This window comes from Hyla sarda, chromosome 2 (genome assembly GCF_029499605.1).
Source record: "Hyla sarda isolate aHylSar1 chromosome 2, aHylSar1.hap1, whole genome shotgun sequence".
NCBI classification, from domain to species: domain Eukaryota; kingdom Metazoa; phylum Chordata; class Amphibia; order Anura; family Hylidae; genus Hyla; species Hyla sarda.
In genome coordinates, this window is record NC_079190.1 from 99,787,011 (window position 1) to 99,805,381 (window position 18,371).

An 18,371-nucleotide genomic window follows, 5' to 3' on the forward strand; every position below is an offset into this window, starting at 1 on the left:
TCCAGAGTAGTCATTGCTGTGCGCCCTAGAGGGACCTGACTACATACAGTCATAAGTGCTTATATGGCCCAATAATATAATATAAATCTTTGTTTTGTTTCATTTTGAGTTATACTTATGCAGAGAACCAGGAATGCATTAAGTGGGGATGTCAAGTGTTATGTATCCACATGTAAAATAAAATCTATAAACTACCGTAGTGCACAGGAGATATTTAATACTTACCTGAAAATCAATGTATGTGTTTTGATACAGCTGATGCTCCTTGTCTGTGCTCTCAGACTGAACTAAAAATACACGTTATAGAACATGCCCTTGAGAAATCTTGAGAATATAGGCAAAGTAAATGTTTTCAATTACAAGTTTAACCATTAAAGAGGCACTGTCATTGTTAAAAACTTTTCATATATTGCAGGACTCATTCTAATATGACATTTCACAATATACACCTGTTAAAAACAAATTAAATTTTCACCTGAAATTCAAGCTCAAAATAACCACCACTAGGGGTCGCCTGTCTTTTAGCCAGACAGACTAGTCTAGATTTTACAGCATACTGGATACCGGCCGTAAAGCATACCGGTATCCAGTATAGGAGATTTCTATTGTGTATGCAAAACTACAGATAAAGGATGTGTGGACATGCTGGGAGCTGTAGTTTTAAAACAGCTGGAGGCAACACTGCTCTAACACAGTTATTTACAAACATTGCAGCTTCAGTTGTTACTAAACTACAACTCCCAGCATGCTGAAATAGTCAAAGCTTTCTTGGACTCCTGAATGACAAAGAAGTTGATCAGACATTCAGGAGTCTGTGAAAGATGAATGACACACATAGTGACAGCTATGCTGATTAGCATCCAACTTTACTAGGAGAAGATAAAACAGATAGAACATGTATTCATAAAAATGCTGTACTTTTATCTAAAAAATCCTTGCACTAATTTTATAAAGATCTATTCTTATATTTATAAATTTTATCCTGTTATGAATTCACCATAATGTCTTCTGATTACTGCAGGCAAGCTCCAAGCATCTTCCTCTGACACATGACACAGCATAAAACCAGAGAGGAAAGGGTTACAGAGTAGAGAGTACTGATTGGCTGACTGCCCAGGCTTGCTCCTGTGAGGGACACAGACTGACACGCCCCCTTCAGCCTGCAGAATGAAAAAGTAACTCACCAGCAGATAAATGCTTATATCTCTGGATATATAGGTCCGAGACACATAAAAATTATATGCACATGATCAAGATTGGGTCCTGAGTAACATATCACTTTTTTTCTTTTTTTTGCACTATGACAGGTACACTTTAAAGGGGTACACCGGTGGAATTTTTTTCTTTTAAATCAACTGGTGCCAGAAAGTTAAGCAGATTTGTAAATTACTTCTATTTAAAAATCGTAATCCTTCCAGTGTTTATCAGCTGCTGTATTCTCCACAGGAATTTCTTTTCTTTTTGAATTTCTTTTCTGTCTGACCACAGTGCTCTCTGCTGACCATTTCAGGAACTATCAAGAGTAGGAGCATTTCCCATATGAAATCTACCCTGCTCTGGACAGTTCCTGACATGGACAGAGGTGTTAGCAGAGAGCACTGTGGTCAGACAGAAAATAAATGCAAAAAAGAAAAGAACTTCCTGTGGAGCATACAGCAGCTGATAAGTACTGGAAATATTTTTTTAACATAAGTAATTTAAAAATCTGTTTAACTTTCTGGCACCAGTTAATTTAATAAAAAATGTTTTGCACTGGAGTACCCCTTTGATAGGTTTACATTATTACTTCATCACATGTTTATATATAATGTTGCTGTAAGAAGACAACCTTCTCTTATTTGTGAGTTCTTACACAGTGGATCCCTTTCCCTCACAATAACAGCTGATTTCCATGGTTCTTTTTCAGACCCCTTTAGGGCAGTTTCACACATTGAGTTTCATGCAAACCCTGGCATTCAGTGCGTCAAATAGGTGGTGACTGCCTCAGTGTCTGTGATTTTTTATATTTTTTTTATCATTCCCTTACACTATATTGGGACACCTATAGGTTAAACCTACAAGAGCTTTTAGTATAATCCATCTTAAACCCAAAGGCAATGTGTTGATCCTCTTTTTGGAGCTATAGGAAGTTTATTTCTTCTGGAAAGACTAAGATTTTGGCGATATCTGTGGGAATTTTTGCTTATTTATCCAGAAGAGCATTTGGCAGGTTAGATACAGATGTTGGTAAAAGGGCCTGGCTCACAATTTACTTTCTTGTTTCTCCCAAAGGTGTATAAAGAGGTTAAAGTCCGGGAGCTGTGTGGGCCAGTCAAGTTCTTCAATGCCAAACTCACCCTAAAATGCCTTTATGGACCTTGCTTTGTGCACTAGGGCACAGTTGAGCTGGAACAGAAAAGGGCTGATCGCAAACTGTTCCTTCCAAATTGGAAGCATACAATTGTCCAAAATGTCTTGGCATGCTGAAGCTCTAAGATTTACCTTCACTGGAACTTAGGAGCCAGGCCAACCTCTGAAGAGCAATCCCATAACTTCCCCCACCAAACCTTGCCATTGGCACAGTGCAGTTATGCAGGTAATGTTCTCCTGGCATTCACCAAACCCAGACTAATTTATCAGTGTCACGATTCGGCTTACGGGTTGTGGATCCGCTGTGTCAGCGAGGGATTGGCGTGGACCGTGCTAGTGGACCGGTTCTAAGAGGCTATTGGTTTTCACCAGAGCCCGCCGCAAAGCGGGATGGTCTTGCTGCGGCAGTAGCAACCAGGTCGTATCCACTAGCAACGGCTCAACCTCGCTGACTGCTGAGAAGGCGTGGGACAGAAGGACTAGGCAGAGGCAAGGTCAGACGTAGCAGAAGGTCGGGGGCAGGCGGCAAGATTCGTAGTCAGGATGGATAGCAGAAGTTCAGGTAACACAGGCTTTGGACACACTAAACGCTTTCACTGGCACAAGGCAACAAGATCCGGCAAGGGAGTGCAAGGGAGGAGATCAGATATAGCCAGGGAGCAGGTGGAAGCCAATTAAACTAATTGGGCCAGGCACCAATCATTGGTGCACTGGCCCTTTAAGTCTCAGAGAGCTGGCGCGCGCGCGCCCTAGAGAGCGGAGCCGCGCGCGCCAGCACATGACAGCAGGAGACCGGGACGGGTAAGTGACCTGTGATGCGATTCGCGAGCGGGCGCGTCCCGCTGTGCGAATCGCATCCCCGACGGCCATGACAGTGCAGCGCTCCCGGTCAGCGGGACTGACCGGGGCGCTGCAGGGAGAAAGACGCCGTGAGCGCTCCGGGGAGGAGCGGGGACCCGGAGCGCTAGGCGTAACAGTACCCCCCCCCCTTAGGTCTCCCCTTTTTTTTGTCCGGAAACTGCCTCCCCTGGGATGAGGACACCGGGAAAGAATAGAGGTTTTCCTCAACGGCAGGCAGTACAGCAGGAGTTGGAATGGGGAGGGAGGGCAGAGGGTGAAGCTTGGCACGGGGCAGGGAGACACAAGGACGGGAGCCATGGGGAGGCACAGAGGCTTGCCTGACGGGACTGGGAGGGGGGGAGAGGCACTTCCTGTGGCAGGCAGAGTCCCAGTTCTTGATCTCCCCGGTGGTCCAATCAAGGGTGGGAGAATGAAGCCGGAGCCATGGCAGACCGAGGAGGACCTCAGAGGTACAGTTGGGGAGAACGAAGAGCTCAATCCTTTCGTGGTGGGGTCCAATAGACATCAGGAGGGGTTCTGTGCGATAAGGCACGGTGCAATCCAATCTGACTCCGTTGACCGCGGAAATGTAGAGCGGCTTGACGAGACGGGTCACCGGGATGCTGAATTTATTCACAAAGGACTCCAAAATAAAATTCCCAGAGGCACCAGAGTCCAAGCAGGCCACGGCTGAGAGGGAGGAGTTGGCTGAAGGAGAAATCCGCACGGGCACCGTGAGACGTGGAGAAGTGGACTTAGAACCAAGAGACGCCACACCCACGTGAGCTGGGTGCGTGCGTGCGTTTCCCAGACGTGGAGGACGGATAGGGCAATCCACCAAGAAATGCTCAGTACTGGCACAGTACAGACAAAGATTTTCTTCTCTACGGCGATTCCTCTCTTCCTGGGTCAGGCGAGACCGATCCACTTGCATGGCCTCCTCGGCGGGAGGCCCAGGCGTAGACTGCAAAGGATGCTGCGGGAGAGGTGCCCAGAGATCTAAGTCTTTTTCCTGGCGGAGCTCTTGGTGTCGCTCAGAAAAACGCATGTCAATGCGGGTAGCCAAATGGATGAGTTCTTGGAGGTTGGCAGGAATCTCTCGTGCGGCCAGCACATCCTTGATGCGACTGGATAGGCCTTTTTTAAAGGTCGCGCAGAGAGCCTCGTTATTCCATGATAACTCGGAAGCAAGAGTACGAAATTGGATGGCGTACTCGCCCACTGAAGAATTACCCTGGACCAGGTTCAACAGGGCAGTCTCGGCAGAAGAAGCTCGGGCTGGCTCCTCGAAGACACTCCGGACTTCAGCGAAGAAGGACTGGACTGTGGCTGTGGCAGGATCATTGCGGTCCCAGAGCGGTGTGGCCCAAGACAAGGCCTTTCCTGAAAGAAGGCTTACTACGAACGCCACCTTAGACCGTTCTGTAGGAAACAAGTCCGACAACATCTCCATATGCAGGGAACACTGAGACAAAAATCCACGGCAGAGTCTGGAGTCCCCATCAAATTTGTCCGGCAGGGACAAGCGGAGGCTAGGGGCGGCCACTCGCTGCGGAGGAGGTGCAGGAGCTGGCGGAGGAGATGGTTGCTGCTGTAGCAGAGGCAGAAGTTGCTGTAACGTGGCGGTCAACTGCGACAGCTGCTGTCCTTGTTGGGCAATTTGCTGCGATTGCTGAGCGACCACCGTGGTAAGGTCAGCGAGACTTGGCAGCGGCACCTCAGCGGGATCCATGGCCGGATCTACTGTCACGATTCGGCTTACGGGTTGTGGATCCGCTGTGTCAGCGAGGGATTGGCGTGGACCGTGCTAGTGGACCGGTTCTAAGAGGCTACTGGTTTTCACCAGAGCCCGCCGCAAAGCGGGATGGTCTTGCTGCGGCAGTAGCAACCAGGTCGTATCCACTAGCAACGGCTCAACCTCGCTGACTGCTGAGAAGGCGTGGGACAGAAGGACTAGGCAGAGGCAAGGTCAGACGTAGCAGAAGGTCGGGGGCAGGCGGCAAGATTCGTAGTCAGGATGGATAGCAGAAGTTCAGGTAACACAGGCTTTGGACACACTAAAAGCTTTCACTGGCACAAGGCAACAAGATCCGGCAAGGGAGTGCAAGGGAGGAGATCAGATATAGCCAGGGAGCAGGTGGAAGCCAATTAAGCTAATTGGGCCAGGCACCAATCATTGGTGCACTGGCCCTTTAAGTCTCAGAGAGCTGGCGCGCGCGCGCCCTAGAGAGCGGAGCCGCGCGCCAGCACATGACAGCAGGAGACCGGGACGGGTAAGTGACCTGGGATGCGATTCGCGAGCGGGCGCGTCCCGCTGTGCGAATCGCATCCCCGACGGCCATGACAGTGCAGCGCTCCCGGTCAGCGGGACTGACCGGGGCGCTGCAGGGAGAAAGACGCCGTGAGCGCTCCGGGGAGGAGCGGGGACCCGGAGCGCTAGGCGTAACAATCAGATTGCCAGATAGAGAAGAAGAATCAATCGGTGGTGTGCCTTAGACCAATCATCTGACACTTGGCCTTGCGGTTGGTTATATAAGGCTTGCAGCTGCTCTTCCATTGAAGCCCGTACAATGAAGCTGTTTGTGCACAGTTTCTGTACTGAATTTAAAGGCAAATGAGGTATAGCTTGGATGCTACCAGTCCCTTAGACTGGCCGTAGGCCTCCATATGGCTCCTAAGATATTTGCTATAGAGTACTTCAGAAAATTCTCTCCACAGACTAGGTTCAGAAATGTAGTTGATGCCTTTCTTCAGGAACTGGACTAGGGTTCAAGCTTTAGAATGGGTTTTACTCTTACTTGGAAGCCATAGGCCTCACATGATCACACGAGTCACAATGGCCTAACTAGGCTTGATCCCCAGAGGTAAAAGCGGCTACTCAACTCATACTACTCACTAATTCTCAGTTGTGTTGGGTATATATATATATATATATATATATATATATATACAGAATCTTCCATGAAATGCACATTGTGAACAATACCAAGAAATGTAAATAGATGGCAGCGTTGTCTAATTTATGGAGGCCAAATTAAGTGTGTGTGGGTGGTAACTGCTTTGTAACCCTTTTAGAACCATCTGCAGCCCAGCCACGAGATCTCGCTTTGGGGCACTACAGTACAAATTTGATAAGATTATTTGGTGACAAGATGATATGGTCTAATAGTAAAGGCATTCTTTTGAGATAAAAGGGATGCTTTGGAAACCTTCCTATATGAACATTCCAGTCGGGCCCATTTCACACTGTAGCTGCCTGGCCTTGATCTCCGCACAGGGCAGCTATAATTGGAAATGATTTGCATAAAAGGCTGTTACAATTGATTTCCTCCTTTTTGCGTTGCGGTGAGTTGAAGGTCGAGTTAGGAATGTGGCAAAGCAAAGAAATGTGTAAAAGGATCCTTGTTGGGTCTGCTAAAACTGAAAGTTATGCTTTTGCATTCTTCCCTTGCCCAATTATTAAGTTTTTATATCTACTGAAATGAATGATGTTTACTGAAACCAAAGTATTATAAGTATTCTAATATTAAACTTACCTTTAGTAGCAAATAAAGTAAGTTTATCTCTTAAGGGTCTATTCACACGTACAGTATCTTGCGCATATTTAATGCGCAGGATTTGAAGTTGAAGATTTTGATGTAAACTAAATGACTGAACACAGCTTCAGATATGCACAGGATACTTTACGTGTGAGATACTAAAGAGGCACTTCAGCAGAAAGTTTTTTTTTTTTTTTTACCTAAAGGGGCTTTCAAAAAAATAAACCTGTACATACCTTCCTCACTTCCTTTATCACTACTTCAGGCCTCCATTGCTTTCCTCTTCCAGGTGCTGGGGGGGGGGGGGGGGGGGAATATGTGAATTGCTTCTCGGCCAATCACTGTTCGTGATGGTGTCCCAACTCAGACAGTAATTGGCTGAGTAGCAATGTGATGTATTGGGTCCTAGCCTGCTAAGCCAATTACTGCAGCCAGTGATTGGCTGAGCGGAAAGTGAGATGTGTATATATATATATATATATATATATATATATATATATATATATATAAAAATATAATACATGTGTATAAACACTTTCTGGCAGAGTACCCCTTTAAATTGGGCTACTAAAGAGACAATGGCAGAGCTTTATCATCCCATTCTGACAGTTTAGTGTTGGCTTTTGCGACATAGTTTTGGCATTATTCCATGCAGACTCTGCAGTTGTAAACTTCCAACAAAAGGTCCCCAAATGTCGCATGAACCTGCTGTTTTTGGCAGACCAACTAACTTGTCTGTGTATAGGGGCCCATGATGTAAGGGGAGAAAAGGATCGGGCATGTTGGATTTTAACTGCCGGATCTTTTTGTTCTTGGAGAGATAACCCACTGTCAAAACTGTCTGGCATTGTCTTACCTCTCCTCTACCCATTCAGAACACACATACACATATTAGTGTTCAGCCAAAAGCTCAGTTCCCAAATGCTAACACTCACCTCCTCTAGCTATATAAGAATAGTGAACATCTATCATCCCGGTAGTGACAATGGGGAAGATTTATCAAAACCAGTGGACAGGCAATGTTGTCCAGTTGCCCATAGCAACCAATCAGATTGCTTCTTTCATTTTTCACAGGCCTTGTTAAGAATGAAAGAAGCGATCTGATTGGTTGCTCCCCCAATATATCCTAAAGGTGCATTTATGCCATCTTTTGGGGATATAGCAACCGGATCCGATGAGAGAATTTAAAAACTGCCCGCTGCCGTATGCCCACCGGACCAGTGCCGCACCCCATTTATTTAAATGAGCTGGAGGAAGTCAGCTAGTGACTCTGATTGGCTCATTATTGTCTCAGTTTTGTTGTCGAATTGAAAACCGTGGTTCAGAAATGAGCCGACCTTAGTCACTAGCGTCTCTCCAAAATGTGGTATCAAGGCACCCTTAATAGGCTTCACTTGATAGAGGTTATAGCAAAGATAGTAGACTTAATAAAATTGATGTAGTGGTGAGAAAAACTTAGCCAAAAAGGGTCTCTAGTTATATCATTACCATCATTATTATAATGAAGTGTTCTTACCATCTCTATAGCTGACGATTCTCCATTGCACCCTTTGACGAATATTAAAATGTATGTAGGGGTACAGTGAAGCGTTGGCAGCTATAGAACCGGTAAGTGGGTAGTGACTATGCATCCAGATCCCGTTTGAACTCTTTTATTGAGTTCTCTATGACCACTTCCACTGGCAGAGAGATCCATAGTCTCACTGCTTTTACAGTAAAGAACCCCTGTCTGTGCTGGTGTAGAAACCTTCTTTTCTCTAGATGTAGTTGATGCCCACTTGTTATAGATCCAGTCCTGGGTATAAATAGATCACGGGAAAGATCTCTCAACACCCCCCCTGTATATTTATACAAGGTTTTTAGGTCACCCCTCAGTTGTCTTTTTTTCTAAACCATTTCGGATCCCAGTATAAAAATAGCTGCAGAACAATAAGTGAACAGAGGGCTTTTTATCCTCCTGCCAATAACCGTAGAACTTCTGCTGCCATTATTGTATTTTTTTATGGTTGTGAAAGCTTCGGTCTCATTAGTGTGGATTGTGGCTCGGATGTATTATCTGTGCGGCAGACTTTAGGAGAGATTAACAATTACTAGAACAGTAATGAGACAAAACAAGGTTATTATGTAACTCCTGCAACTAGGAAGGTCTAGAGAAGGTTAAATACAGTATAGTGTTGTATTTGAAGGCCTGTATAGGGTGGAAAATGTTCATGTTAATATTGCTCTATAAAACTTCACGAAAAGAATAGTATGATGGTGGTTTACGTAGAGCAGTGTGTCCCAACCACGGTGCCTCCGGTTGTTGCAAAACTACAACTGCTAGCATGCCCGGACAGCCTCTGGCTGTCTGGGCATGCTAGAAGTTGTAGTTTTGCAACAGCCAGAGGCATTTTGGTTGAGAAACGCTAATATAGAGGATGAGGGACACCATACTTAATAACCACTAGTGAAAAAAAAACTTATAATTTTAGTATCCCTTAACCCATATTTTGTGATATGGCATGAATCTCTGAAGACTTCTCTGTACAGATTAGGTAGGCAACCAATCATTTGGGATCTACTGGAAGATCTCTGACTGGTCTGGAGTAGATCACAATGCCCCCAAGGCACCTATATACATTAGATATGTTTTGGCCAAACCTGCTGATTTTGACGAGACTAGCTGACTATCTAATGTGTATGAGGGGTCCTTTTGTTCTTGGGGAGATAAGCCACCACCCTAGGAGTCTGGCAGTAACTTACCCCTACATAGCCCCCACCCATTCAGAACACATGGACACTTCTCTAAACAAAGCAATCATGTGTATGGAGGGATTGGGAGTGGTAGCTTGTTCATTCAACAGCTATGGTATGCTTATGGATAGCTTTAAAGAGTACCTGTCATATCCCACAAAAAAAATATGTTATTTTTACCTAATTCTGATCACATACATACAATTTTCATGTGTCTAGCACCTATATTTCTCTCACAAATACCTTCTATCTGTTGCTGACTTGGTTTGTCATTGTGTGCTTTGTTGGAGACGTGTCCTCACTCTGCATGAATCTTCCTCCTTGATTCTGCTGTGCTGTGCTGGGTCTCTTCATTCAATCACTGAAGGCTGCTCTAAACCCCTACCTCTCTGTTTTCATGCTGCAGTCTGATAGGACAGGAGTGAGCAAAGAGGAGTACTAGCCCCACACTTACTCACTGGACTTTGTCTCTGCCTGTGCTTTAGCTTTAGCTGTGATGCTGCAGACAGACAGTATTATGTGCGGGATGGTATGGGGACCCCCAGTGGTGTTTTTTTTATTAGCCTTAAAGGAGATATCCACTGCTGAAAAACGTATCCCCTATCCTAAGGATAGGGGATACGTTTAAGATTGTGGGGGGTACGACCGCTTGGGCCTCCCGCGATCTCCTGTACGGGGCCCCTGTAGCCTGCGGGAAGGGGTCGTGTTGACCACTGCACAAAGCGGCGGCTGACACGCCCCCTCAATACAAGTCTATGGCAGAGCCGGAGCGCTGCCTTAGGCAATCTCCGGCTCTGCCATAGCGATGTATTGAGGGTGTGTGTCAGCTGCCGCTTCGTGTGGTGGTCGACACCCTCTATCTGGCCAGCGAGCCAGGACCCCATACAGGAGATTGCGGGGGGCCCCAGCAGTTGGCCCCCCCGCGATCTGAAACTTATCCGCTATCCTTAGAGTAGGGGATAAGTTTTTCAGCACTGGACTACCTCTTTAATTTCTATTAAATGGAAATAAACCTTTCTTATGAAGTATATTAGAAAAGTTAATGGTTTGCCAAGATGTACAATGTATAAAAAGTTTTTAATCTAACAGTCCCCATTTAAGATCGCTACGTACTAAATATTTCACTTTCAAGTGTTAAACAAAAAAAGTCCAATATGCCAGAGGAGATTTTCCTGTGTAGATGGTAAACTATCATCTATTAACTGGCTCAACCATCAACCTACTTGTATACAATGTGTATGGCTAGTGTTGCCTTTAGTTTGTCGGTGATAAGACATCGGGGATAAGCCTATTTAAAGGGGTACTCCGGTGGAAAACTATTTTTTCAAAATCAACTGGTGCCAGAAAGTTAAACAGATTTGTAAATTAGCAAAATCCAGAGCAACCCTGCAGGTCTGTGCGCTCTGTAGATCACTCGTGCCTGTGTCTGAAGTGCAGTATATGCATATATTCCACAAAAGAAAGTAACGTAACGGCACCCAAAATTCTACTAGAACTTCGGGAGCCGTGTCATTACTTTCTTTTGTGGAATAGATTTGTAAATTACTTCCATTTAAAAATTTTAATCCTTTCAGTACTTGTCAGCTGCTGTATACTCCAATGGAAGTTGAGTTGTTCTTTTCTCTCTGACCACAGTGCTCTCTGCAGACACCTCTGTCCATGTCAGTAACTGTCCCGAGCAGGAAAAAATCCCCATAGCAAACCTCTCCTACTCTGAACAGATCCTGACATGGACAGAGGTGTCAGCAGAGAGCACTGTGGTCAGACAGGAAAGAGATTCAAAAAGAAAATAACTTACTCTATACTAGCATACAGCAGCTGATAAGTACTGGGAGGATTAAGAATTTTTAAATAGAAGTAATTTACAAATCTGTTTAACTTTCTGGCAAAAGTTGATAAAAAAAATTTTTTTTTCACCGGAGTACCCCTATAAGTATGTCTTCTACACCACGGAGATCCGAGCGTTATATTTACTGCTTTCTATTTCATAGAGCTCTAATCATATCTGAGTACTTCTGGATTTAATATTATTGCACAGAAGTCAGCTTTGCTATGGGACGATTATACCTGTCACGATTCGGCTTACAGGTAGTGGATCCTCTGTGTCAGCGAGGGATTGGCGTGGACCGTGCTAGTGGACCGGTTCTAAGAGGCTACTGGTGTTCACCAGAGCCCGCCGCAAAGCGGGATGGTCTTGCTGCGGCAGTAGCAACCAGGTCGTATCCACTAGCAACGGCTCAACCTCGCTGACTGCTGAGAAGGCGTGGGACAGAAGGACTAGGCAGAGGCAAGGTCAGACGTAGCAGAAGGACGGGGCAGGCGGCAAGGTTCGTAGTCAAGATGGATAGCAGAAGTTCAGGTAACACAGGCTAGGACAACACTAAACGCTTTCACTGGCACAAGGCAACAAGATCCGGCAAGGGAGTGCAGGGGCAGTGAGCAGATATAGTCTGGGAGCAGGTGGAAGCCAATTAAGCTAATTGGGCCAGGCACCAATCATTGGTGCACTGGCCCTTTAAGTCTCAGAGAGCTGGCGCGCGCGCGCCCTAGAGAGCGGAGCCGCGCGCGCCAGCGCATGACAGCAGGGGACCGGGACGGGTAAGTGACCTGGGATGCGATTCGCGAGCGGGCGCGTCCCGCTGTGCGAATCGCATCCCCGACGGCCATGACAGTGCAGCGCTCCCGGACAGCGGGACTGACCGGGGCGCTGCAGGGAGAGAGACGCCGTGAGCGCTCCGGGGAGGAGCGGGGACCCGGAGCGCTAGGCGTAACAGTACCCCCCCCCTTAGGTCTCCCCTTTTCTTTGTCCGGTAACTGCCTCCCCTGGGATGAGGACACCGGGAAAGAATGGAGGGTTTCCTCAACGGCAGGCAGTACAGCAGGAGTGGGAATGGGGAGGGAGGGCAGAGGGCGAAGCCTGGCACGGGGCAGTGTGTCACCAGGACGGGGGCCATGAGGAGGCACTGAGGCTTGCCTGACGGGACTGGAAGGGGGGGAGAGGCACTTCCTATGGCAGGCAGAGTCCCAGTTCTTGATCTCCCCGGTGGTCCAATCAAGGGTGGGAGAATGAAGCCGGAGCCATGGCAGACCGAGGAGGACCTCAGAGGTACAGTTGGGAAGGACGAATAACTCAATCCTTTCGTGGTGGGGTCCAATACACATCAGGAGGGGTTCTGTGCGGTAACGCACGGTGCAATCCAATCTGACTCCGTTGACCGCGGAAATGTAGAGCGGCTTGACGAGACGGGTCACCGGGATGCGGAATTTATTCACAAAAGACTCCAAAATAAAATTCCCAGAGGCACCAGAATCCAAGCAGGCCACGGCTGAGAGGGAGGAGTTGGCTGAAGGAGAAATCCGCACGGGCACCGTGAGACGTGGAGAAGCAGACTTAGAACCAAGAGACGCCACACCCACGTGAGCTGGGTGCGTGCGTGCGTTTCCCAGACGTGGAGGACGGATAGGGCAATCCACCAAGAAATGCTCGGTACTGGCACAGTACAGACAGAGATTTTCTTCCCTACGGCGATTCCTCTCTTCCTGGGTCAGGCGAGACCGATCCACTTGCATGGCCTCCTCGGCGGGAGGCCCAGGCGTAGACTGCAAAGGATGCTGTGGGAGAGGTGCCCAGAGATCTAAGTCTTTTTCCTGGCGGAGCTCCTGATGTCTCTCAGAAAAACGCATGTCAATGCGGGTGGCCAAATGGATAAGTTCTTGCAGGTTGGCAGGAATCTCTCGTGCGGCCAGCACATCCTTGATGCGACTGGATAGGCCTTTTTTAAAGGTCGCGCAGAGAGCCTCGTTATTCCATGATAATTCGGAAGCAAGAGTACGAAATTGGATGGCGTACTCGCCCACTGAAGAATTACCCTGGACCAGGTTCAGCAGGGCAGTCTCGGCAGAAGAAGCTCGGGCTGGCTCCTCGAAGACACTACGGACCTCAGCGAAGAAGGACTGGACTGTGGCTGTGGCAGGATCATTGCGGTCCCAGAGCGGTGTGGCCCAAGACAAGGCCTTTCCTGAAAGAAGGCTCACTACGAACGCCACCTTAGACCGTTCTGTAGGAAACAAGTCCGACAACATCTCCATATGCAGGGAACACTGAGACAAAAATCCACGGCAGAGTCTGGAGTCCCCATCAAATTTGTCCGGCAGGGACAAGCGGAGGCTAGGAGCGGCCACTCGCTGCGGAGGAGGTGCAGGAGCTGGCGGAGGAGATGGTTGCTGCTGTAGCAGAGGCAGAAGTTGCTGTAACGTGGCGGTCAACTGCGACAGCTGCTGTCCTTGTTGGGCAATTTGCTGCGATTGCTGAGCGACCACCGTGGTAAGGTCAGCGAGACTTGGCAGCGGCACCTCAGCGGGATCCATGGCCGGATCTACTGTCACGATTCGGCTTACAGGTAGTGGATCCTCTGTGTCAGCGAGGGATTGGCGTGGACCGTGCTAGTGGACCGGTTCTAAGAGGCTACTGGTGTTCACCAGAGCCCGCCGCAAAGCGGGATGGTCTTGCTGCGGCAGTAGCAACCAGGTCGTATCCACTAGCAACGGCTCAACCTCGCTGACTGCTGAGAAGGCGTGGGACAGAAGGACTAGGCAGAGGCAAGGTCAGACGTAGCAGAAGGACGGGGCAGGCGGCAAGGTTCGTAGTCAAGATGGATAGCAGAAGTTCAGGTAACACAGGCTAGGACAACACTAAACGCTTTCACTGGCACAAGGCAACAAGATCCGGCAAGGGAGTGCAGGGGCAGTGAGCAGATATAGTCTGGGAGCAGGTGGAAGCCAATTAAGCTAATTGGGCCAGGCACCAATCATTGGTGCACTGGCCCTTTAAGTCTCAGAGAGCTGGCGCGCGCGCGCCCTAGAGAGCGGAGCCGCGCGCGCCAGCGCATGACAGCAGGGGACCGGGACGGGTAAGTGACCTGGGATGCGATTCGCGAGCGGGCGCGTCCCGCTGTGCGAATCGCATCCCCGACGGCCATGACAGTGCAGCGCTCCCGGACAGCGGGACTGACCGGGGCGCTGCAGGGAGAGAGACGCCGTGAGCGCTCCGGGGAGGAGCGGGGACCCGGAGCGCTAGGCGTAACAATACCATTGTCTGAATTACATTCATTTTCCATGAAACACTTAAAAAATAAAAATAAATTAAAATATACATGTATTTTTTTATGTGTTGAAAGCCTTCTGTCAGCTATACTGACTGAAAACGGTGTGTACTGTGAAATTTGTTAATCTACTATGATAATTTGGTTGGAACCAGGGTCTATAATAAATATAAAGTCTACCCTTCCATGCTAAAAAATGTATTTATAGCCGACACCATGTCCCGACCCTGAGGACTGAAAGCTGTTCATCCCCAGCTATGTAACTTATTTGACTAGGTTTATATTGCTTTAATGCAGTTATATGTTGCCATCTGTTAATAAAAAGACATGCCAGTGTACATGTGGATCCATTCTCTCAATGGCCTGAACATAGTCGGCTAGTGAATATATTCCCGATATACATTAATCTTGGGGGACATAATAGTGCTATCCCTCTAAATAAATGTATATGTACAGGAAGTGACATAAAAGTAGTCACTAAGGGGGAGATTTATCAAAACCTGTCCAGAGGAAAAGTCAACCTGTTTCCCATAGCAACCAATCAGATTCCTTTAAAGGGGTACTCCGGTGAAAACCTTTTTTCTTTTAAATCAACTGGTGGCAGAAAGTTAAACATATTTGTAAATTACTTCTATTAAAAAATCTTAATCCTTCCTGTACTTATTAGCTACTGAATACTACAGAGGAAATGATTTTCTTTTTGGAATGCTCTCTGATGACATCACGACCACAGTTCTCTCTGCTGACGTTATTATAATAATAATAACACTTTATTTAATGTTGTCCTTAGGGGGATTTGAACCCAAGTCCCCAGCACTGCAAGGCAGCAGTGCTAACCACTGAGCCACCATACTGCCCTTAGCATACATCTGCTATGCATGGTTGCTAAAATGGACAGAGATGTCAGCAGAGAGCACTATGCTCGTGATGTCATCAGTGCTCCAAAAAGAAAGGAATTTTCTCTGTAGCATTCAGCAGATAATAAGTACTGGAAAGATTAAGATTTTTTAATAGAAGTAATTTACAAATATGTTTAACTTTCTGCCACCAGTTGATTTAAAAGAAAAAAGGTTTTCACCGGCGTTCCCCTTTAACACAAGCTACCTTGTAATGAGAGTAAATACATCTGAAAAATAAATCTAATATATCCAATGTGTAACCACTCAAATAACAGTCAACTATTATCATAACACGTTTACCTATGACATTGCTTTGTTGTTTGTTATTCTGACATATTGTTATATTGTTTAACAGAGATCTGATGAAGAGGCTGTTGTAGACCAAGGTGGAACCAGCTCCGTCCTTAATATTCATTATGAAAAAGAAGAGCTCGAAGGTAAGAGAGAGAATGTGACCTGAGGACCAGAATGTGATTTAAGTGTGTTATGCAGATGGCGGTTTTGTTACATTCTTCTTGTGTACAGTAGATTTCCATTTAAAGACCATTGAGACCCTTTTAACTTCATGTGTCCTCGTGTTAACATTGTGCATACTGACTGAGTTAATACTTTATATATACTTTATAAGCTGGAAATCTGTGTGGGAGTACATTAAACTAAATGAGGACCATACACTATTATAGTAATCTTCAGGAATTAATTTACCACTTTGCACTGTAGGCCCATAGGTGCCCCTGTTGGAATATGTAAATCGAGTTAATCAACTTGTTAAGAATTGTATTAATATTTTACTTACAAACTTATTCTGGTAAAAGAAGGACACTGGTGGGATGTCAATATTTTTACATATTTAAGGTAATCACTAAGTTTGCAATCTCTATTCCGTTCAGATTTTCTCCTTTCTACACTTGTACACAGCCCATGTGATTGTTCCCTGCAAACTGCCTTTTGTGTGCTCTTCTCCGTATCTACAGTCTGCGTGAGCTGCTGCCTTCTATGTATTCTCTTTCTTACATCGACACTCTCAGCTGCTGTGTACAACTCTATCTAGCTCCCAGCTTTTCTCTCAGTGAGAGAGGGGATAGGGAGAGTCGTCCTTTGCACAATAGATTTGGAGCCATCATACAAAGCTTCCCTGCCTCCTTCCCCTCTGCTCCGATATGCCCGCCCACAGTGTGCTCACATGGGTGAAGGGTGAGCATAGGGGGCAGAGGCAGGGAATTTCTGTATGCTGGCACCTTCCTCTATTGCACAAAGCAGGCTATTACAATGGGTATCTCCATAACCGGACCACAGATCCAGGTAAGTGATACCTCATTGTAATCCTGTTCACTTGCACTATAACCCTGTATATTGGGTTTAGTGCTGGTGAATTGGTTGTCCATTTCCTTTTAGCAAAGAGCAATTAGAAAATATTTTTATTGCAAAAAAAGTACAATGCAGTATTTTAAAAAATGTATTTAATGGTGTTAATTGTTTTTAATAGTTATAAAAGTATGGTTGGTTGTTTGACTAGCTCGAATGTGAGATTGACCAAAGTCAACTCTTCATAGTTGTCAAAAGGATTATCTAGTTTAGAGCTCTGGTGAACCCAGATGTCTATGCATACCACAGATACGGCATTCTTTTCAACAGGAACAGTGTTATACCTAATTTCACCTACTATGATTAAATATTTGCTGCCAAGTAGATCCCTGCGAGGGATTGTTTTTTTTTAATCCCACCTGCTCCCGCAAACAATTTGTCACAGCTTTTAGAGATGGTACCCCCATGACATTTCATTACCCTCTTGTGCCATTTCATCACTCCCTTGTGACATTTAATCACCTCTTGTGACATTTCATCAGCCACCTGTGGCATTTCAAAGGGATTTTGCAGGCCCTGCTGTATGTTCTGTGACCGCCCCCCCCCCCCCCAACTGCAACAACCTTATTACTGCCCACGCCTGCAAGTTTTTTATTAGGTCCTGCGGGACCCACAGTATTCCAATCCTGATGCAGGGCTCTACTGCCAGGTTCCTTTACAATAAGGAGCCTAGCACTAGGGCACCCAGAGATTGACTTATCATCATGGGATTGTTGACCAACAAGGGTTGTCCACAGTAGAACACCATTCTGACCATAGTGTGAATTACCATTCTTCTCTTTAGTGTCTTCTCCTGGAGGTAGCTAAAGAGAGAGGGCATTAAAACTGCAGTATAAAAGGGGCCTTGGCATCTCAGAAGTACCACATATGGAATAGTTTCAAATGCTTTTAAAACAGAGAAGTTGACCCTTAGCGTTTAACTTTAAAGCACACCTATCATTTCGGTAACTTTTAAGGATAAGTTGATGTGTGAGTACCTCTATTTCTGGCCATTATATAACTTGTATATGGTATTTTTTCACCAGTTTTAATCTCTGAAGGCTCCATTTCTGATTTTCCATTGTCCCTAAACTAACAGTTGGAAAGTAGCTTCAATGATGTCTCCTATACATAGTAGTCACAGAAGAGGGTAGCATTTCCCCTGTCATAAAGGAAATTATATAGCAGTACTGTGTAGTGTAAGGGCTGTATTAGATGGACTGATGCTTTATTTACAGAGCCTGTTCACGACTCAAACATTGGGCTGGGAGGGTGACACAAATGATTGGCAGCAGCCCTTTTTTGCTATCAGCTGTTGGCCGCCTATTACGTGGCCAACATCTGATAATTTTTTGATGGATCCCTAGCCTTATTACACAGGGCGACAGCAGCCTATTTGGCCAATAAGCGCCCCATGTAATAGGGCCCTAAACTGGGAAGACAGCACTGAAGTGAGGTATATTGTTTGCTAAAGCTTTCCGTAGCTTCTCTGTGCCTGTCTCTCTGCTTCTATCTGAACACCCAACTCCTCAACTCCATAGACTTCAATGAACAGTATGTAACAT

General features: G+C 46.3%; 1 protein-coding gene and 1 long non-coding RNA gene across 2 annotated transcripts in view; one reads left to right on the plus strand and one right to left on the minus strand.

Moving 5' to 3' along the window:
- LOC130358828 (electroneutral sodium bicarbonate exchanger 1) overlaps positions 1 to 18,371 on the plus strand; it is a 223,036-nt gene that overhangs the window by 100,697 nt on the left and 103,968 nt on the right. Inside the window, exon 2 of the mRNA XM_056562680.1 lies at positions 15,818 to 15,899. Coding sequence (XP_056418655.1) covers positions 15,818 to 15,899 — 82 coding nt within the window. The remainder of the gene's footprint in view (positions 1 to 15,817; positions 15,900 to 18,371) is intronic.
- Positions 1 to 18,371, minus strand: part of LOC130358832 (uncharacterized) — a 124,389-nt gene that overhangs the window by 53,643 nt on the left and 52,375 nt on the right. The window lies entirely within an intron of this gene.